At 41.2% G+C, this 22970-nt stretch overlaps 1 protein-coding gene across 1 annotated transcript in view; it reads left to right on the top strand.

Moving 5' to 3' along the window:
- LOC118416325 (death-associated protein kinase dapk-1-like) overlaps nucleotides 1–22548 on the top strand; it is a 75595-nt gene extending 53047 nt beyond the window's left edge. Inside the window, exon 10 of the mRNA XM_035821416.1 lies at nucleotides 20767–22548. Coding sequence (XP_035677309.1) covers nucleotides 20767–21983 — 1217 coding nt within the window. The 3' untranslated portion in view covers nucleotides 21984–22548. The remainder of the gene's footprint in view (nucleotides 1–20766) is intronic.
- The last annotated feature ends 422 nt before the right edge of the window (nucleotides 22549–22970 follow it).

Consider the following 22970-nt stretch of genomic DNA (forward strand, 5'->3'; position numbering starts at 1 on the left):
TCAACGTTGGGAGCACTTACAACCGTGCCAGGCAGGGAGTTCCACTCAGGGATTGTACACGGAAAAAACGAGTTCTTGTATATGTCGGTGCGGGCAAATATTGGCTGGTCACTAATTTGTAGTCGTGACTACCCTGGGTGCGCCCTTGGGCATGCACCCAGTATTTCGAGCCCTTCCGTACGTGATTTCAGATCTCTGTGATATTTATAATCTAATTCAAGGGTCCAAGTGCACATGCACTGGTCCAACTCAAAGGTGAAGGTCCTGACTTGTAAACAGTTGTTGTCTCCATGATACAGGTGGCCTCCGTCAGTCGGATTATATAGAGTACAACACCATGTATTCTGTATCTCCCATTGCAAGTTACCAGCCCGACCACAGGTAGGAGGCCGAAGGGCGATCCACTTTTACCTGCAGGGGGGCTGGGACCGAGGGTGATGCAGAATATACCGTGTCGAAATTGTTATTTACGTCATACCCATTGGAGAAAACACACGTCTCAATGCGAAATGACTGGGCATTGAAAAAAATTTTTGAGCTCACTGAGGGGGATGGCCATTTTTAAGCTTATTATACATATAACAGTAGAAGCTGCTTAATTGCACGGCCTACTTTCCAGTGAATTTCGTGTAATTATCCGGCTGGTTCTAGCTGGACCGCACTGGTTTGGGATTTTGGGATTCCGTTCAGTTAACAGGAGTGTGCATTAATCCATTGTGCAATTAACTGGCTTCCACTGTACCAGCAAAATTTTTTGATTAAAAATTGTTGAAAGTGACATTTCAGAGGGTCAACATTTCAAAATTTCCCAGGCCTGGTCTGCATGTTTGTACCTGCATTTTGCTTGCTGATGTGGCAGTCAGTCAGCCATGTTGGAATTTTGGATTGTCCTGTTTTTTGAGCCACTATGACAGACACCTGAATTTTTCACCCAATTCACCAGTTCTTGATATAAATGCCACCAAGATGAGTCAAAATTGGCGCTATACTTTTATATCATTTGTTTGCAGTTAACGGTAAATCTTGAGTAACAAAACTAGTGATTGAATTTTAGAAATTAAATGAAATGAACTCAGTCTAGAGATACTAGTACGGATTAATTAGGAATTAATTAATTGCTTGCAGAATTTGATAGGATAGAGATTATGTGCACCCGCAGAAAATATTGGGTACACATATAGCTCCAATTTTGGGTGCACATCTACATCTACATCCGGATACCCCCAAATGACCCCGCATGGGGCATCGTGGGGGGGGGGTGTAGTTGAGGTCCTGGGTTAGGACGGGCAGGCGGCCTGCCTGGCACGGAAGCACTCAACGTTGGGAGCACTTACAACCGTGCCAGGCAGGGAGTTCCACTCAGGGATTGTACACGGAAAAAACGAGTTCTTGTATATGTCGGTGCGGGCAAATATTGGCTGGTCACTAATTTGTAGTCGTGACTACCCTGGGTGCGCCCTTGGGCATGCACCCAGTATTTCGAGCCCTTCCGTACGTGATTTCAGATCTCTGTGATATTTATAATCTAATTCAAGGGTCCAAGTGCACATGCACTGGTCCAACTCAAAGGTGAAGGTCCTGACTTGTAAACAGTTGTTGTCTCCATGATACAGGTGGCCTCCGTCAGTCGGATTATATAGAGTACAACACCATGTATTCTGTATCTCCCATTGCAAGTTACCAGCCCGACCACAGGTAGGAGGCCGAAGGGCGATCCACTTTTACCTGCAGGGGGGCTGGGACCGAGGGTGATGCAGAATATACCGTGTCGAAATTGTTATTTACGTCATACCCATTGGAGAAAACACACGTCTCAATGCGAAATGACTGGGCATTGAAAAAAATTTTTGAGCTCACTGAGGGGGATGGCCATTTTTAAGCTTATTATACATATAACAGTAGAAGCTGCTTAATTGCACGGCCTACTTTCCAGTGAATTTCGTGTAATTATCCGGCTGGTTCTAGCTGGACCGCACTGGTTTGGGATTTTGGGATTCCGTTCAGTTAACAGGAGTGTGCATTAATCCATTGTGCAATTAACTGGCTTCCACTGTACCAGCAAAATTTTTTGATTAAAAATTGTTGAAAGTGACATTTCAGAGGGTCAACATTTCAAAATTTCCCAGGCCTGGTCTGCATGTTTGTACCTGCATTTTGCTTGCTGATGTGGCAGTCAGTCAGCCATGTTGGAATTTTGGATTGTCCTGTTTTTTGAGCCACTATGACAGACACCTGAATTTTTCACCCAATTCACCAGTTCTTGATATAAATGCCACCAAGATGAGTCAAAATTGGCGCTATACTTTTATATCATTTGTTTGCAGTTAACGGTAAATCTTGAGTAACAAAACTAGTGATTGAATTTTAGAAATTAAATGAAATGAACTCAGTCTAGAGATACTAGTACGGATTAATTAGGAATTAATTAATTGCTTGCAGATTTTGATAGGATAGAGATTATGTGTACCCACAGAAAAAAATTGTGTGAATAGCTCCAATTTTGGGTGTCTGAGTATTTTGAGCCCTGCCGCACATGCATTCTGATCTCTGTGATTGTAAAAAGGGCTTAATATACATGTATTTATAAGCTCATTCATGAGTCCAAGTGCACATGCACAGGTCGAACTCAAAGGAGAAGGTCCTGACTTGTAAACAGTTGTTGTCCCAACGATACAGGTGGCCTCCGTCAGTCGGATTATATAGATTACAACACCATGTAAATTTATCTCCCGAGTTACCAACCACGGGTTTTAAGGAGCCAGGGCGATCCAACCTGCAGGTGGGCTGGGACCATGGGTGATGCAGAATACGCCATGTTGAAATTATTGTCTGAATCTGGTTTGTGTATAATTCTCAGGAGCCCTTTAACAATAATTAAGGTATCTCGGTTGGCTTAATTGGCATTTTGACCTTCCACTGTTTTCTTATTAATGAATTAAGAAAGAATGGAGTCGTAACGAATGTTGATAGATGGGCATTAAAGAATTCTAAATCTGATTTTTGGGGGGCCAAATTGATGACGTCATCAGTTTTATTACCTCTGATATTATTTTTTTCTATGATAAAATACAGCACTTTGGTACATACCACTGTAATGAAACTTCGTTTTTCGTTGCATAATGATGAAAGCTACAAACTCACGGTTGCGCAAACTGATATCTACTAATGATCTGTAGTAATTAGAAAATGTTTGTTTTCATCTAATTAAAAAAATTCAATTCTTAATAACTACAGATCGTTAGTAGATATCAGTTTGTGCAACGGTGAGTTTGTAGCCTTCATCATTATGCAACGAAAAACGAAGTTTCATTACAGTGGTATGTACCAAAGTGCTGCATTTTGTCATAGAAAAAAATAATATCAGAGCCAATAAAAATAATGACGTCATCAATTTGGCCCCCAAAAATCAGATTTAGAATTCTTTAATGCCCATCTATCAACATTCGTTACGGCTCCATTCGTTCTTAATTCGTTAATAAGAAAACAGTGGAAGGTCAAAATGCCAATTTAGCCAACCGAGATACCTTATAGCTTAATTAATGATTGATATTATGAATGAATTCATCATTAATAACATGCTATGTAGAATGAAAGCAACCATTTCTGCTTCATAAGTAAATTACCAAAACATTTAACGTTGAATTAGAGTGGGCTGGCTACAATTAACCGCAAAATTGAATAGCTTGTTGTATGTATGGTTTGCTTGGATGCACTTAAGCAGTGATTTTTGGTAGACTATGGAAAAAAAGTGTTTTGCATGTATTGGTCCAGTCATTTTGATGTACGCTACATTAAGCTTGTTTGCTAATTGTATTTGAAATTTCAGCCTTACAGTTCTATTAGCCAAAAAGAAACTCAAGAGTTTCAAGTGACCTTACAATGTCTTATGAGATTCTCTTTTTCCCTGTTTTGCAGCTCCATACTAATCAGTCAAGAAGTGTTAAGCTCAGACACAACAGCTGCAGCACACAACCCAACATGGAGGACACAATCCGTACAGACGACCAGGACTTGATCAGCAGTGCGGAGGAACACACTGTCTGGCTCCACGGGGAGTGTAGCATCCCCTGTCATCTCTCCTCTCACCTACCTGGATTCTGCAGGAACATCAAAGTCATCCCGGAAGACTTCAAGGTCATCGAGATCGACAATGACAGGAATCTGGTGTGTGCTCTGGAATGGATTCTTGAGGGATGGGATCCAACTTAAAAATTGTGACTCCAAGTGCATTTTGTGCTGGCTGTATTCAATGGTAAGTTGCCAATCTTATAAATTAGATGCACCATCAATGTGCTTTCAACTTAAGTTGTAAATTACATGTTACTGAATAAGGAGACTCTTCTTACACATCCATTGCTTTATTCACACCAAAGTTTTGTTGACTGTCTGGTTCACATTGTAATGCAGCTCTAGGTATCAGATTACAGTTATAACAGACGCGGTCTCAAATGTATGTACTAGTAACCATACATTCCAAAACGTTAGTTTTCTAGCTAGCATATTTGAAAGTTTTATCAGGTAGAAGCCCCCTATACTGGGATTAGCCTCTATACTGAATTTTCAGAATTCAAGGATTTTTGAGGGATCAAAGCCTCAGTACAATATTATAGTTATGTCTCCTGCTTGTTAAGAACTTCTGTTACTAGTATTAAAAACCTGGAGTGTCTTGAACTAGTACTAGTAGCTCTTTGTGGGTTTATTTGATGCTGACTGAGTGAGAGTGGGTGAAAGTTGAGTAAAACTAAAAGTTAATGTATTTATCATACAGTAGAAACATACTGGGACACTTTTCTATTCTGATTTTAATGTGTGACTGAAGGACACACATGTGAAACCTCATGGAAAACATAGCTGATATCCATGACCAATGGACCGATCCCGATCGAACGTCATATCGAACAAATAGAACAAGATGGAACCCCCTATTCTATTTCGAACACCTCCGTCAAAAATAGCCCCAGTTGAACATGAATGGCCAAAGAAAAATGCTATGCTATTCTTTGTCAAAGGCTGCACCCACCGAGTATAGGTATTGTGGGCGAGAGCCACTGCATAGCATTACATTGATGGTGGGCAGGATGCACGTGTAGAGCAAGATATGGAACTATGCACTGGCAGACTTTGTAGAAGTGTCGCATTAGTTGGTTCGTAATACAAGCTCCCTCTCCACGAGTACCTGAGCTGCTCTCTTCTTGATTTCGACTTTATAATGAACATTAATGCAGCTGTTATGAATGCAACAAACGCAGTAGAAACCGAGTCACAAATAGATGTACCCTAGTTTTCACGTGCATCGACCGTATGTCAGAAACCGGGCACTCCTGTCCACCAACAAGGTAATGATATGCGGTGCCTCCCGCTTTTGCTTTGATTGAAATTATAATGCCCTTACTTCAATTTTGCAGCCCCCTCCTCAAACGACTGTGCCCAGTGGATGTAGCCTTCAACAAAGAAGTCAGGGCATTTTTTTTCGGCCCAGTCTGAGAGGATTTCAGGGTCAAAAAAGCTAAACCGAAGTCAGTCATTATTATCAGCTAAACAGCGGTGGCAGCCAGTTCTGTCCGACAAGCGCTTTTTTTGACGGAGGTGTTCAAAATAGAGCATGATCGAACAAGGGGCGGGGCTTTGGGATCGGTCCATTGCTCCACTCACAGACACACAAGGACCTGTCAGCCTGTTGTCTGCTATGCTCTCCTTCTAGGAGTGATTGATTACCATGAAACTCAAGAGAAACACATTGGAATCTCTAAATGGCCATAAGGAAAGCTTTCGGATATATATCCTCCAAAGCAAACATTAGGTACCCTCTGACTACGGAAAAAAGGGAAGATACACACAGCCTCACAGGGAGTATCTCTGTAGGGTGTGTTACTCCAGTATTTTCCCAGAGTTTCTACAAATGAACTATGCTTTGGAGTGAGTGACACTGAAAGTGAGTGTGTGCGTTCGTGTGTGCGTATTATTTTTGCATAAGGCAGAAGTTTGTCAGTAAATGTTAACTGATCCCTGGCTTAATGTGTCAGCAATATTCAAAACAAGTTTTGAAGATCGATACTTAATATACAAATATTCACCCCTGAGTTGAAGTGGCTCCCATGTGGACTGTGACCATGCATCGGGTGATGAAAGGTCAAAGTCCCAGTCTGCATGTTTGTACCTGTTTGCTTGCTGATGTGGCAATCAGGCCGCCATGTTGTAATTTGGGATATTGCTTGTCTTTTGAGCCAATATGACTGACACCTGAACACCACCAGGGATCCCAGAAATACTTGTCTGCTAACTAAGACTACAGTCCAGGTATGGTCTTAGGGATTGTACAATATTTACCAGGGGGATGGCTGGTAAAAAATATTTTTATGGGGGAGGGCCATTGAATTACTTCTTGAGCTGGGGAATGGCCATCCTTAGAGAAGCTTAGCCTACCAGCAAAATTTGTCCATCAAAATGTAGAAAGTGGCATTTCAGAGGGTCAAGATTTCAAAATTTCCCTGGACCTACTTCATATGCATCTGTACCTCCCCGACCAGATCCACCTGGATCCTAATAGCGGCACCAAGATGCTTGTGTCGGACGTCAAGCGAACCTTGTACCCGGCATCCGGGACCGGGGCCGTGAGACAGTCTCCCGCCTGGACAGATACACAGGCCGCCCGTCTTCCTGCCAGTGTCAACCAGCGGACGCCCATGAGGTGGCAAAACGGACCTTCTTTTCCGCGCCCTGTTCCAGTTCCAGTCACGAGGTCTAGGAAGCCACCTTACCAGCCGCCCACCGTGAAACAAGCACATAGGAACACAGCGGTTGGAACAGGACAAGCTGCACCTGGCTTGTCGAAGGGAGCTAACATCGGAGTTCCCGGCCAGCTTGGACCGACGACGAGGAGCGGGGACACGGCCAGCGGTACCGGACAAGTCGTTAGGCCCGCCTGGTGGAAAGCTGGCAAGAACGGACATCCCAGCCCACAGTGGAGACAGCTAGGACACCGACTCCGTAAAGTTTGGAACATTCTTATATCTTAATACTCATATGATTCTACACCACCTTCAAGGTAATATCTGAATACTTGTTTACTGATATAATAATATAGTATAAGTCTTACTTCTTGTAGCTGTATCTACACCTTCAATATCTTTAATTTCAAGGACATGGAGAAAAAATCTGCGCTAGTTTTTTCAAGTTGGAATATCCAAGGCAGTGTTAAGAAAAAGTTTAGCGATGTAGAGTTTTGTAATTACTTTAGAAATAGTGATATTGTCTGTATACAGGAAACCTGGGCAGACAATTATGTAGATTTTCAGTTCCCAGGGTATAGTTTGTTTAGTAGTAATAGATGTAGGAATAAGAGGGCAAAACGTAATTCGGGTGGGGTTGCGACTATTTTCAAAAGTTCGTTCAGAAAGGGGATTACAAAATTAGAGAGTAGTTCAGTCGACAGCATTTGGTGCAAACTTGACAAAAAATTCTTTGGACTCGAAAAAGACCTATACCTTTGCAACATTTATATCCCTCCCGAATCCTCAAAGTCCATACAAGTCGACCCATTTGATACATTATCCATTGATATCTGCAAATTCTCCAATCTTGGTGACATAATCATCCTAGGGGATTTCAATGCTAGAACAGGATCTGTTTTGGAAACCTATTTTAGTATTGATTCCCCGGATGACCCCCTGACAAAAGATGTTTTAGATACAAAGAAAAGGAATAATAGAGATTCTAAAGTAAACAATTACGGTAAACGCCTTATAGAATTGTGCTCGTCGGCTGATTTGACCATCTTGAATGGCAGATTCGCGGGGGATCTAAAAGGTGATTTTACATGTTATCATTATAATGGTTCAAGTGTTGTGGACTACTGCATCACTCAAAGGTCGATGTTAACCGATATACAATACATGAATGTTAATTCTATATCGCCATTTTCCGATCACTGTCACATCTCTTTCTCATTGTCTGCAAAGCACTCTCCTCTAGTCCTGAAGGAGGATAGCCAATGTTATAATCCTAAACCAACACAATTCATTTGGACTGACGAATCAAAACAATTATATTTAGATACTATAAACAACAAAGACACGCATTCAAAACTGAGAGATTTCTGCAACAAAACATTTCACTCGTCAGAGGAGGCCGTATCAAGCTTCACTGAAATTTTATTAGATGTTTCCAAAAGCTCTCTTAGAATAAGACGTAAGATACAAAACAATAGAAAGACACAAATCAAAAAGAACAAAATTTGGTTTGATCAAAATTGTTGGTCCCTACGTCAAAGGGTAAAAAGATTATCTTTAGAACTGAGGAAAGAACCATGGAAACAAGAAACCAGAACGAAGTATTTCACAGCCTTGAAAGAGTACAAAAAAATTATCAAACATTCTAAACGGAATTATAAAGCCAATCTATTACGTGATCTAGAAACATTAAATGAGAAAAACCCCAAACAATTTTGGTCATTGTTCAATACTCTTGACAAGGAAGTAAACGGCACAAAATATAACGGTAACATAGATCCTAATATCACAAGTAAAGAATGGATAGAACACTTTCAAGGATTAAATAATCTGGTAAAAAACAATGAATTTGACAGTTCTTTTGAAAAAAGTGTCACTGATTCTCTTAAACATTTAGATAAAAACGCCCAAAATTCATTAGATTACCCTTTCACGACACCAGAAATTATGACTGGTTTGAAATCACTAAAATCTGGAAAAGCATGTGGTATTGACTCTATTTCAAACGAGATGTTAAAATATGGGGCAGAAAAGATATGCGAACCACTGGTCATTCTCTTTAATACAATCCTTTCCAACAACAAATTTCCATCTAACTGGACCACAAGTATCCTTACACCAATTTTTAAATCTGGCGACAAATCTAACGTAGATAATTATAGAGGAATCGCCATCTCAAGCTGTCTGTCCAAATTGTTCACATTCCTTTTAAATACTCGCTTACAGAAATTCGTTGAAAGCAATTGTCTGCTAGCGGACACTCAATTCGGATTCAGAAGAAAGTGCCGAACCTCTGACAATGTATTTATCCTGAAAGCTCTTATTGAGAAATATATTGAAAAAAAGAGAGGGAAATTATATGTTTGCTTTGTTGACATGAAGAAAGCTTTTGACAGTGTATGGCGGGACGGTTTATTCTACAAATTGTTAAATCTTGGTGTTGGTGGGAAATTCTTCAATGTATTGCAATCCATGTACCTCCATGTGAACTATACTGTCAGACTACAAAATGGTTTGTCAAGCCCCTTTGTTTCCACATGCGGAGTAAGACAAGGCTGCAATCTCAGTCCATTATTATTCAATATTTTTATTAACGACCTACCTCAATGCTTTGCTGATACATGTGACGCCGCAATTTTGAATTCTAAATCACTCAACTGTTTATCTTGGGCAGATGACTTAGCCTTGATCTCATTGTCGAAAGAGGGGCTTCAGAATTGTATCAATAACCTGGAATCTTATTGCAACAAATGGAAATTAAGGGTTAATGTATCTAAAACGAAAGTACTGGTTTTTACAAAAGGTTCTATTAAGAGATTATCAAACAAATTCTATATATATGGCAAAGAAATACTAGTAACCGACAGTTATACTTACCTTGGTATTCCCCTGACTTCTTCGGGAAAGTTTAAAGCAGCCAGGAAATATTTAAAGAATAAAGCCATGAGAGCTTTATTCAAACTAAAGTCACTTTTATTCTCAGAAAAGAACATTCCAATTCACCTAGGAATGAGCCTTTTCAACAAGTTTGTACTGCCTATTTTACTGTACGGAGCCGAACTCACATGTTTTGACCAAACTTCTAAAGCAATCAAAATTATTGTATCAAAACAAATTCCAGAATCTTCACCCAAAACTGTTTTCTCTTCCTTTTTAAACAAACTCCATCTAGAGGGAGGTCTCCCAGCAACTGTTAGGAAGAGTGTGTCTTCGGACCTCACTCATACTTACGTCATCCATTTTAAGAAAAGATCAGACAAGGATAGACTATTGTCACTGGCATCAGGAATGAAATTAGAAAATGACAACTTCGCAATTGAAAATATACGACTTCCTTCACATACTAGTATCCCAGAATTTGACACCATTGACATGAGTTTCCAAAAATTTTTACTCGGAGTACATGCGAAATCATCAAATGACGGCATCCGTGGTGAGTTAGGAACCTTTCCCATTTCGATCAATGCTGAGATACAATTAATTAAATACTGGCACCGTCTAGCAAACTTACCCGAAGATTCTTTACTACGTGAAGCATATGATGTTTTACTTTCCGGCGAATACGACTGGACAAATCACGTAACTGACATTCTCAACTATAATGGTTTTGGACATGTATGGACAAACCCGAGGTTGTATCATGTTAATATGCTAACCGACCAATTACGACTCCGCTTACAGGATATATACATACAAGAATGGCATTCTTCTATCCAGAATAACTCAAAACTTTGCATTTATTCTACGCTAAAGGAAAGATACGGACAAAAGAAGTATCTTTTGAATGTACACAGTTTCGAACTTCGTAGAGCAATTACAAAGATGAGAATCAGTAGTCACAAACTAAATATAGAAGCCGGAAGATATACTAAAATTCCCCGTGACCAGAGGTTTTGTCCATTTTGCCCAAATGAGATCGAAGACGAACGTCACTTTGTTATGGATTGTTCTCGATATAATGATAAACGCACAGAGCTGTTCACATTACTTTCCGCTTGTTCTAAAGAATTTGCTACTCTCTGTTCGATAGATAAATTCAACTACATTCTGGGAGGCGATAACCCTCACTGTGTACAAGTAGGCAAATATATCCACGAATGTTTATACCGTAGAACTAATAGTGTTAATGACATGCTAGACCCTATATGTTGATTTAGTCATACCTATAGATATCCATATATGTGTGTTTAGTTGTACTGTAAGTAGTTGTTATACATGTAGACCTTACGAAAGTCGCTGTACTTTTGTCGTGTCAATAAAGATTGTATATTTTCAAACAAAGTGAAGACATGGTCCTGACGTAGGCTCCCAGCTGGCTAAATGGTTTTCCCTTCGCTTCCCCCGAAGACAATTTTCCCCTCCATCCCACACTCTACTGAATATTGTACAGTCCTTTACCTGAGTCATCATGTTGTATTTGCATGTCAACCCCATCATGTACCAGATCAAATCACTGGCTACTGGATTTTTATGAGTATTGTCTTGTGCATTGACTGTTAAACTTTGAACAGCAGTTTGACCGTCTCATTTTCTCAAGTACATAATTAGACAGTGTCATCAGTAACTTAACAGCATTGTCAATATCATTTTTTAAGTATTACTAATTTATTTCTATGATCCAGATCTGTTTGTAAAAAAGCAAACAAGACATCTGGACACCCACCCTGCCTAACATGTTGTCCATTCTGTGTTGCCCCCAGAGATGGACCTGAACGAGTTCTTCTGGGCTGTGAGAGAAGGTGATGTGCAGACTGTGAGGAGGGGGCTGGAGGCTGGGGTGGATGTCAACACTAAGGGAGGCTGGGAATGGGTAAGGGTACTGATATTGCATTGATCAAACTAAAGGTGGGAGTTCTGATATATCAATGTTAATTAATGTGATTAGCATTTTGATGGGATGGTAACAAACTAGCAGCAACAAGTTATTTTCAATTGGCTTTTTTATCTGCACAATATATTGTGGTGCATACTGTTCTCAATATTGACCATTGATTGCCTTAAACTTGATGATATGTCAACTGCTGAAAAATTATTTCAATGTACCATGTTACAAAAAAATGTCACTAAGTAATTCGAGCCAAACTGCCAACTGTATTCAACAGTGTTAGAAATAATTATGTAATTGTAACAGGAAACTGCAGACTTGTAAGATATGACATGATTTAGAGTGAGAGCATCTCTTATATGCAGAAATTTGCTGTCAACAAACAATTATTTCAGACACACCCAAAGATGAGATTTACCGTGCCTGGCACATGGTTTATCTCAAAACACCATCAAGTCTTAACTTAAGGAATTCAAGACCAACGTGAAATTGAATGTGACATGGCACAATGCCACTGATATTCACATAACATGTAATTACTGGTAAAATAAATAAAGTGAAAAGTGAAAAGTGAAAGTGCATACTGATAGCATTCAGGCATGACTTTTACAGCGAGGTTAAACTTGTCACAATGATGGACATAGCTTAGTTTGGTATTGCTACCACAAGATATGCCCTTATTCACAAGAAGAAAGGTACCAAATTACAATATACTTTGAAATCAATCTTTTTTTTTAAATTATCATAATCTCACGCACACTCAATCACTATCTGGTTTAGCATCTGTTGTTCCCTGTCTTCCAGAGGTTAGACGTCAATTTATCTAATTTAAGCACGTTTGTGCAGTTAGTTTATTTGTCTCTGTCCAGACAGTAACCAGTTATTGTCCCAACTGTTGTTCTATCCAGTCTGACCGGACATCCCTGCATGTGGCCAGCAGGTGCGGGCAGACTGAGGTAGCAGAGTTTCTGATAAAAAAAGGGGCTGATCTGGAGGCCAGGGACGAGGTAAGTAGCTGTAACCCTGCTCTAATTTCTCCTGACCTGTACCTGGACAATGGTGACCATGATGATGTCACAACACTCACAACATTGATAGTCATCTACTAAATTAAATGATCCCTTCCAAGAAAAAGTCTCCTTCAGAGATAAATTGACGCTATTGTTCTGGAGTAAGGTAAGTTTAAATAACTTGTATATAAAGGCATTTTGTCACTAAGTGTTTTTTCATATTCTATAAATAAATGAATAAATATTCCTTCTGTGGCTTCCCGACCAACACACATAGACTTACTACTTGAATGTGCATAATGTACATAATCATTCCCAAACATCGCAATATTGCAGAATAATAGTAAAAGCACCAGGCCCTGTTTCAAATGTTAAAAATGGACAGTCACACTTCTGCGTTTTTTGACTTTCACCTACTAGCCAGTTGTGCATGTGGATGTCATCCAAGTCAGTGTTGTAATAAAGTAAACGTAATGCTAAGGCTACATGAATGACTATTCCATTATGTACTATCATCTACAATGTATGCACGCAGCCTTTGGTGCAGAAGATTGTGACCTTTTTATCATATTAGGTTCTTTTCGCACTCCCCATGCGCTAACCTCTGCTGCATGCTTCAAAGGCCCACATTTAAAATTTTACACAGAAGAAAACAAATACTAAGTTAAGTACTCTCTGCCATCTACCTTATCTTATCAAACCAATAATTAGAAATACTTTTGATATGATCTCTAACATTTGAAGTGATGAACAAAAATTATATTTGACGTATTCATTTCAGTCCACGTTTGCACTTTTTCATAGTTCTCCCCAAAGGATGGAATAAGGGAGGCCCTCCACTATACTCCTAGCCCAGCTCCACTATACTATTTTTGAAATCTAGTGTGTTTCTTCCCTATTTTCCTGGTTAGTTTTGCTAAAATTAATGAAAATTCACAGATTTTTGTGCCAAGTGGCATCACTTTTCCATTTGGCATTGTCTGCAAAAACTTGTGAATGGGCAAAACAATTAGTGGTTTTGACACTTCACAACAAAGGAATCACAACAATTTATTATACTTGTAGTATTTGACATCCTCTGTCATGCAAAATGAACACATTTTCATGAAAGCGTAGCACGTTGGTTCGGGTTAATTTTGCCAGCCCCTCCACTATACTAAAAGATTCTGAGGAGAACCCTGCATAGCATTTTATGACAGTATACTTGTCTCTTGGCAGTCATGTTGTAACCGGTTACTGTCCAAACTGTTGTTCTATCCAGGGAAACCAGACATCCCTGCATGTGGCCAGCGAGTACGGGCAGACTGAGGTAACAGAGCTTCTGATAAAAAATGGGGCTAAACTGGAAGCAAGGGACGAGGTAAGTAGCTACAAATGTATAACCCTGCCCTCCTTTCTACTGACCTGTACCTGGACAAAGGTGCCCATGGTACCCCTGTCACAATACTCACAACATTAATATCAATCTACTAATTATCCCTTCCAACAAGTCTCATTCAGAGATAACCTTGACGCTTAGTTCTGGAGCAGGTGTAAATGACTTGTAAAAATGCATTTTGTCACTGAGTTTCTTTTGTATGAGAGTCTTGTACCCTGCTCCGGGACTTCCCCCTGGCACACACATATCCGCGTTATGTAGAATAAGGATAAGTGCTTATTCACAAGAAATAGAGAGGGGCAGGAACAAAAAAACTGCCCGTTGACGACAGAACAATAATCACATGTAAATACTGTTTAAGGGAAAGCAGTGGAAGATGAACTACATTTCATTTGTCAATGTTCACATTACATTTCCGAAAGAAACAAACTTTTTCTTAAAATTTGCAAAACTTTCCCAAGCTTTTATCACCTCACCGACCAATAAAAATCAATCTTCTTGCTTAAGTTGTCCAACCCCTTTATATATGAAAATGTTAGACAATTCATCTCCTACGGCATATGGAAAAGAAGTCAAACACATCAAATAGCTTATTAATAAGTAGAAAATATAGATTTAGATTAGACGTTATTCCCTTTTGATTTATCTTAATTGTCGTTTTCCTTCTTTGTTAAGTATGATTATGTATACGTATACCACTACTGCTTTACTTTGTATGCGATTGGCCCTCGGGCATGACTTTGCAATAAAGGTTATTATTATTAGGTTCACAACTGTATTACAAAGTAGTGAAATGATCTGTTTTCAAATTGACAGTTTCATTTGTACAAACTTCCCCCACGAATTTACTGTTTTACTTTCACTTACCGAGTCACGTGTGTGGGTGTCACCCATCAAATCAAATCAAGTCAGTGTGGTCTAGCATATGCTACATGAATGAGTCTTCCATATTTTACCACTAAAGGCATTACAGATTCTGAAGTTTCTTTTTTACATAATGGTTACCAAGTAACAAGACCTGAACGTGTCGCCCAATGTTATGGGTTACATTTTGCAAACAATTGGTTAAGGTGGAAATAGTCTCAATGTACTGTGTTATTTTATGTAACATGTTTGTCTTATGACTCCAGGAAGACTAGCGATACATTGAATTTACTTAACTTGAAAGTTCATCTGTGTTGGTATATATAGATGTCATTATTGAACTAGTTAAACTGTAATATCCAGCACAAAAATTTGACTCACCCAAATTTTCGACTGAACGTCACCAGTCTTTTGTATTTACATTGTACTGACTAATGCAGATCGTTTGAATTAACAAATAAAAAAAATTACGGTGTGATATCTATTTTTCTCTCTTTACAGTGATGACACATTTTTGACAAAATGCAACAATAAAGATACCATTACCACCTGGTCGACCTCTTCATGAATGAACCTGAACAGGGAAAGACATTTCGTGTTACACAGACCACCTTTATCACTTTTCTCTGTACAGTTCGAGTCCACACCTCTGCATCTGGCTGCTGCCAGGGGCCACACCGGGACTTGTGAGCTTCTGATTCGTTCTGGAGCTGATATTACGACCAAAGATAATGTGATTTACATTTGTTTCAACTAACCTTTGTCATATTTTTTCTATGAATAGTACCCGTCCTCACCCTTACAAAATTAGGTACTCATTTTTACCTGAGTGAAGTGATGGAAGTCGTAAGTCCAATGCGTTGTAGATTACTCCACCCAATCACACATTTTTCACAAGAGACATTGCTGTGATTTTTGCTTACTTAAGTTTGTTAGTTGGCAAGCTGATTTGTTGCCTGCTTCAGCCTGAATAGACTATGAGAGATTGGTTTGTAACAGCAAGATATCAAAATGCATCTTTCATGTTAACTTTACAGGAGGGGAAGACTCCCTTGGATTATGCAAGGGATCCTGAGACTCAACGGCGCTGGAAGGTAAATCACTAAGTAGCCCACAACACTTTTCCATTCCATAGGGTACAGTCATTTGGTGCCTCTATCTGATGCACTCTGATCACTGGCAGCAGGATAAGAGTAAGTGTGTGTTTATGTGCACACTCAGAATGTTACATGTATTTGCTACCAGCTACTCTGTTGCTTTGTGGGAAGACTGTCCATGATAATGAACCACTTATAATAAAACATCAGATTTCTGTTCTCCCAGAACCTGGACAAACAGGTGAAACAAGAGAAGACCTACCACGAGTTGATGCAGCAGTCAGGCGGGGTGAAGTTCAAGAGGTTTAAGGTATTTATAGGAGGGAAGGAGGCAACTGGGAAGTCCACTCTGAAACGAAGTCTCACAAAGGCACGTAACATTTACCTTAGTAATGATCGTTCAAATCCTGTTTAATCCTTAATCCTCAAAGAGCAAGGCATGATGTGTGATTACTATTCTAATATGTTGCCCTGCACTGGTTATTTGACAAAAAATGTATAGTATATTACTTAGTAATTCCATATCTATTGTATATACCAGTAATGACACCTGCATCTTACACACCAGGGCTTGCTGTCTGCACTGATCCAAAGACTCTCCCGACGGCCAGTGAGTCAACCTCATGACCCCACCCCAGGGGTGGACATAGAAACCTTCCATGTTCCAGGGGTGGGGGAGGTCAGCGTGTGGGACTTTGCTGGCCAGGCGGAGTACGCGGTGACCCACAGTATGTTCATGGATGCAGAGAACACCGTCTTCATTGTGCTGTACAACATCACGGATGACAGCGAGACCAATGAACAACGGGTAGCCAAATTTGGTTGTTTTCCATCCATTTTGACAGATGTGGTTCTGAAGTTACCAAAATTTTCAATTAAATTATGCCAATTGTAGTTATGAGCTTGCTAAGAAGTTAAACTACAGTGAAACCTGTCCGAGCAACCACCTGGCACAGGCAACCACCTGCCGACAGAGGACACATTGTAACAGTTCCTTCCATTTTACATAGTTAAGACCCCCTCCCAGCAACCACCTGTCTTCCCCCACTAGCAACCACTATTTTACAGTCCCAAAGGGGAATTCAACCTGACCTCACCAACCAAAATTGATTGACAGCAGCTAGGAGCCATTTTATATGCGGAATTATGTGGGCACAGTTACCTGGACTTCTAAGTTCTTTTCCTTATGTAAGTGAATATCAGTCAAGAATATTAACAATGTGCACCATGCAAATGATTATCAGTGAGAATTTTAATATACTTGACGTAGAGAAATTGAAGGCACTTGTTTGTGCTGTTCAAGGAAACAGACAACTACAAAATAAACCATGTTTGATTGTTAGACAAACTCAGCTCTGATTGTTAAACAATGGTTTCTTGAAATTTGTTTACATCACAACATGGAGTGTGCATCTCTTATAGATATGTTTCCTGGAAACTAACTGAAACTTTAAGGTGTATATCATGTAAACCGTATCATTTATTTTTTTTTCGCCAACTAACCAACTTGTTGGGAGCAACCACCTGTCCTCAACAACCAGTTTTGCTTAGTCCCTTGAGTGGTTGCTCAAGACAGGTTTGACTGTATCCGCCTTTCTTTAGTCATGCTACCCTATGCTACCACTGCCAGAATGACTTGTGAAATGTTACTCCTGTTAATTAACATGCCTGGGTTGGTATTAATATATTATTTTGCAGCTCACTCACTCACTCACTCCCCGGTTTAGCGTCTGTTCTGTTCTGTATATTCATTGTTTGGGTAAGCAAGTTTTCTGATGAACTTAACCTGTCTTTTCAAGCAGGATGTCATATAATGGAAGCAAAATATCAATGATGTGACGCTTAATTTGATAATGGGTGTTTATTTGCAGGTCCACTGGTGGTTGTGCTTCATCAAGTCCTGCAACCCGAACCGGCAGCCTGACGTCATCTTGGTGGCCAGCCATGCAGACCAGGTGGCGTTAACAACAGGTAAGATTAAACCTTCAAGCTTAATAAAGATTCATGTAGTAGCAATAGCTCTTCGTGCTGTTCAAAATATGGAACCTTCAGCTGGCAATGTATTGTATATTATTCATACAATTGAAGATATGATATCACATTCCTTCGATACAATCAGGACAACGTCGAGCGGCCCTTGTTGTTCAGGCGATGAAAGTGGAGTACAAAGACCACCTCCGTATTGCAGATGAAGTGATCCTGATGGACTGTAGGAAGACTGGGACACCTGAGATGGACCGACTGAAGAAAATGCTGGTCAGGATAAGAGAGGATTTGCTTCAAGTAAGCACATTGCGATGTAAATATGATGTGTGGCACTTGAGGCCTTAAGCTTTAGGTATCAGAATCAACAATTTCTGACTTTACGTGAAAGTTTATTAAGACTATCCTAGTTACAGACCCTTGCAACTCAGCCCCGCCAACTCCTCTCCCTGGATGCAAAAAGAGAGAATAGCTCAAATATGAATGCAACTATTACTACATGTAAATGTCATTGGGTATGGTTACTCAGTCCAGAACAAAGAAAACAACAACATTTTCAACAATGAAATGTGAGGTGTAATACACACCTTGAGTACAGTACTAGTGCACCAACCCTTTTCTTGGCTCCTCTATTGAGAACAGAGGGAATGATAGGTACAACAGGTGAACGACATGTATTTCTCCTTCTTGACCCTCTATTTGGAACTGAGAGTAAAGTGTTGTGTTGTGTTCCCTGACTCAATGTAATTCTTTGTTGACTACGATTGACGACCAGGAACACTGATTTTTGAGCGGACTATGTTTATTGTAACTTTCTATCTACACATGTGGACTGGCATAGTGGTACAAATTGAGGCCAGTGAGTTGTCTGGAAAAAAGTTATAGCCAAGGCCCCATAAATGCTTGCTGGGTCTTGCCTTATGATACTATCTGGGTATGTAACATAAAGTATCACCAAAACTTACTAAAAGATATTTCTGTGACAACCTGTTTGTAGTAAGCTTAGTAAGCTGTGTGATTAAAGTGTTATAATGGTAAGGAAACCAAATTTTCAAATTGTACATTGATTGTCCCAATTTTACAGCACCAACAAGACATGCCTCGTCTTTGTGCCAAGATAATGGAACATCTACCGCAGTGGTGTGAGAAGATTGGCCCCAAGTGTCCTGTAATGAGGTGGCCTGTCTACGTGGATGAAGTCAAGAGATTTTACGAACTTGTGACTGAGGACTTCCTTGAAAAATCTACAAGATACTTGCACCATGTGGGAGAGGTACAGTACACATATGTAATTACTCTGCCACAATATCACATTCATGTCTATAGTGAATAGAGACACAATAAAGTTAAGTGTTAGCAATGATATATGCCATTTTAACATGTTTGTTTGTTTCACACACAGATTCTGTTTATTAGCCCGGACACCTGTGATCCCATCCTTGTCCTGAAGCCCAACTGGCTCGGCACAGACGTCTTCGGCCGAATCATGGCACCAGACGACTTTCCCATCCCCCACCGACTCAGGACAAGTCGGGACTACGTCACCAGGGCGGAAATCCAGGAAGTGTTCCAAGACGTTGCTGATGTAGATCTGATGATCACCCTTCTGCAAGAGTTCCAACTTTGCCATACTTTTGACCAAGAGACCTACATCATCCCAGGGCTGCTGAAACAAATTATGCCCGACAAGGTGTGGAAGTCCACACAAGAGCCGAATGTGGTCTACTTTGGGAAGCAGGTCCAGTGTGCTGGCTCAACCGACATGTTCTCCTCCGGGTTCTTTCCCCGAGTGCAGACCTGCCTGATGAGGGAGCTGAAGTATCGCCCGTCGCTCTGGAGAAATGGTGCCAAGTCTATGGACAGGAATGTGGAAGGTCTGATCAAACTCTCTCCGGACGGCCGTGCAGTCAACATCTGTGTCCGGAGTGCACAGGATGACAAGGTGCAGTGTGGCAAGATGCTGCAGCAGCTGGAGAACATCATCGCTGATGTGCTCTATGAGTGCAGCCCGGGAACAGGCACAGTAGAGAAGGTGCTCAGCGCTCGTGCACTAAAAGAGCACAGGGAGGAATTTTACTCCTATGACATGGAGGAGATCAGCGAGGCAACAGCAAAAGGCGTTCCAGTTGCCCATCCAATACTTAAGTTCACAGAAGAGGTCAGCGAACTGCTGAGTAGGGATGAGGATCCAGAGCTTGAGAGCTCAGGTATGTCTTATCTAATTGTTAGAATAAATGTAATGGTACTCACAGTTTTACGTTTTAAGTTATACAAGATGTGAGTAAGGTAATCTAATAGTATTGTATAATCATTTCAATAACGACAGAGTCAGGTGCAAGAAAGTATTGTTGAGCAGCGCATGAGGTATAATTGTGCATTTTGGCATCTGTTTCTTGTCCCCTAGGTGCAGCAGCACCGCCCAGCGGAGGTGGAGAGCAAGACAGTCATTCAAAGTCACAGACCTCTCATCAGATTACCACGACTCCACATGGAAGCAGAACCAAAGGTACTATGAGTCTTCAAGGTAATCATATGGATGTATGACTAATGACGTACATGTATCTATAGCAGATGGCAGAACAGTTATATGAGGGAAATAAGTATACTGTCGACATAAACTGTTTTAATATCTTCTTTGTACTTTTCCTTAAAATACTTGTGTTTACAGTGTTTGAAACCAGTAAATTATTAGGGTGTGATCAGTCAACAGACATTGTGTATTAATGTAAGTTCAGATTTCTACACTGATTCTAAGACAACATCTGTTCATTACTATCTGTAAGGATTTATGCAATACATATCTATTTATGTCTTTAATTTTCTTGCAGAATAATTATTATAATATTCTTTGATATCAGTCTTTGTTTTTACCTTCCTACAGGTCTTAAAGTACCGAAAGTGTTGCTGATCAACGACGAGTATGGGACCTCCAAGGGAGGGATTTCTACTGTCAACTGTCAGGTAGGCCAAATGCTGTTCGAAGCAAACGCAGTCGTGTACTGCACAGCCCTGCTTGTGCCGAAACAAGACCAGGAGGCAGCCGACAGAGACGGTGTTCAGCTGATTGGGCCAGATTTTATGGGTAAGACCGAGCCAACTTTAGACTGGCTGACCTACTACCACAGTGTCCACTTTCCAGACCTCCCCAAAGACGTCACCTGCATCATCGGCCACGCAGACATCACAGATACGGCAGCACGAAACATCTGGGATCAACGCTATCCACAGGCAGACCTTGTGACGATCAACCACGTCCTACCCGAGGATACAGATTACTACAAGGGAGGTCGGAAGGCCATGAAGGCTGGAGAGAAAGTGGCGGACATGCTGGATAAGTCTAATAATGCAAAGGCAGCTTTCTCAGTGGGTAAACGGATTTACGATGACTTTGACACCAAGTACAAAGGAGAGAAGAAACCACAGAGCCACCACATCTTCCTCCCAAAGCCATCCAAGATGTTCCTGACCATCAATGTAAGACCCGAAGGAGAGCAGAAAGTCGTCCTGTCCATCGGCAGAGTGCGGAAGGTGGAGAAGCTGAAAGGTCATGACCTCATAGCTCTGACCATGAGAGAAGTGGTGAAGGTGATCAAGAACGCCCGGTGGTGCGTGCGCGGCATCAACGAAGGTGACTTCGAGGCGATCAAGAAGATCCTAGAGAAAAGTGGCTACCTGAATCCAATCCTCCGGCCGTACGGGACACAGGAGGACATCAGGAACGACATGATGACAGCCCACCTGGTCCTCATGCCGTCCCGCTCCGAACCGTTCGGACTTGTCGGCCTGGAGGCCATCGCGGCGGGCATCCCCGTCCTCATTTCCGACAAGACTGGCCTGGCAGAGATGATCCTCGACCTGATCGAACAGGGGAAGCTCCACGCGGACCACAAACGTGTCATCGTCGAGACAAATGTAAACGACACCGATCCAGCGGGAGACGTAAGTAGGTGGGCAGACAGGATCGTGGACATCCTCAAGAACACTGACTCGGAGTTCGAGAAAGCTGCCCAGTTCAAGCAGGAGCTGGTGGAGTCCAGGTACTGGGAGGAATCCCACCGCACCTTCCTGCAGGTCTGTGGCATCACGGCAGTTCAGTAGAGGTGTGTACTGTAGCCACCTGAGATGTTCCGAGCCACCAAAGTGAGACCTGGGGGACAGCAGAAGGTCGTTTTGTCCATCGGCAGGGTGAGGAACGTGGAGAAATTGAAAGGTCATGACCTCGTAGCACAGACCATGGGAGAAGTTGGAGAGAGGATCAAGAACGTCCGGCTGTGCGTGCGCGGCATCAGTGAGGATTGTGTCGAGACAAGCAAGAAGATCCTGGAAGATAACCTGAACAGCTACAAGCTCAACTCCACCCTCTTGCCGTACGGAACACATGAGATGACATGATGACCTGGTCCTGATGCCGTCCCGCTCCGAGCCGTTCGGACTGCTCGGCCTGGAGGCCATCATGGCGGGCATCCCCGTCCTCATCTCCGACAAAACCGACCTGGCAGAGATAATCAGTGACCTGATTGCTAAGAAGAAACTCAGTGCACAAACGCGCCATTGTGAAGACGAACGTGAACTACTTTGATACTGCAGGAGACGCAAAGAGATGGGCAAAAGAAATCAAGGATGTCCTCAAGCAGTGACGCAGAGTTCAAGAAAGCTGCTAAGTTCAAGCGGGATCCCGGGAGCTGGTGGAGTCCCGGTACTGTGAGGAATCCCACCGCACCTTCCTGCAGGCCTGCGGTATCCCGGCTGGAGCAGCAGATCTGTAGAGGTCAGGGGACAGCAGTGGACGTGATGGAAAAAGCTGGCTTTGAAAAACCACCTTTGTAGGAAGACAGGCTTATCTTAGGTCTCCTGTAATGATAGGACACAGCCGTTGCCATATAGACATAAGATGTCAAACATTTCTAAAAGTAATTTAGGACTGTATGCCTAAATGAGATAATTATAAGTGAGTCTCATTAGTATACCAAAGCTTTACAAAGCACATGTGAAAGATGTGGTGTAAAATTTCTTGCTGTTTTGTACATAGCGAAGGACATATTCATTCAATCATCTGTATGTAATACTTTTTGCATTGTATAAATG

The sequence above is a fragment of the Branchiostoma floridae genome, chromosome 5 (genome assembly GCF_000003815.2).
Source record: "Branchiostoma floridae strain S238N-H82 chromosome 5, Bfl_VNyyK, whole genome shotgun sequence".
NCBI lineage: Eukaryota > Metazoa > Chordata > Leptocardii > Amphioxiformes > Branchiostomatidae > Branchiostoma > Branchiostoma floridae.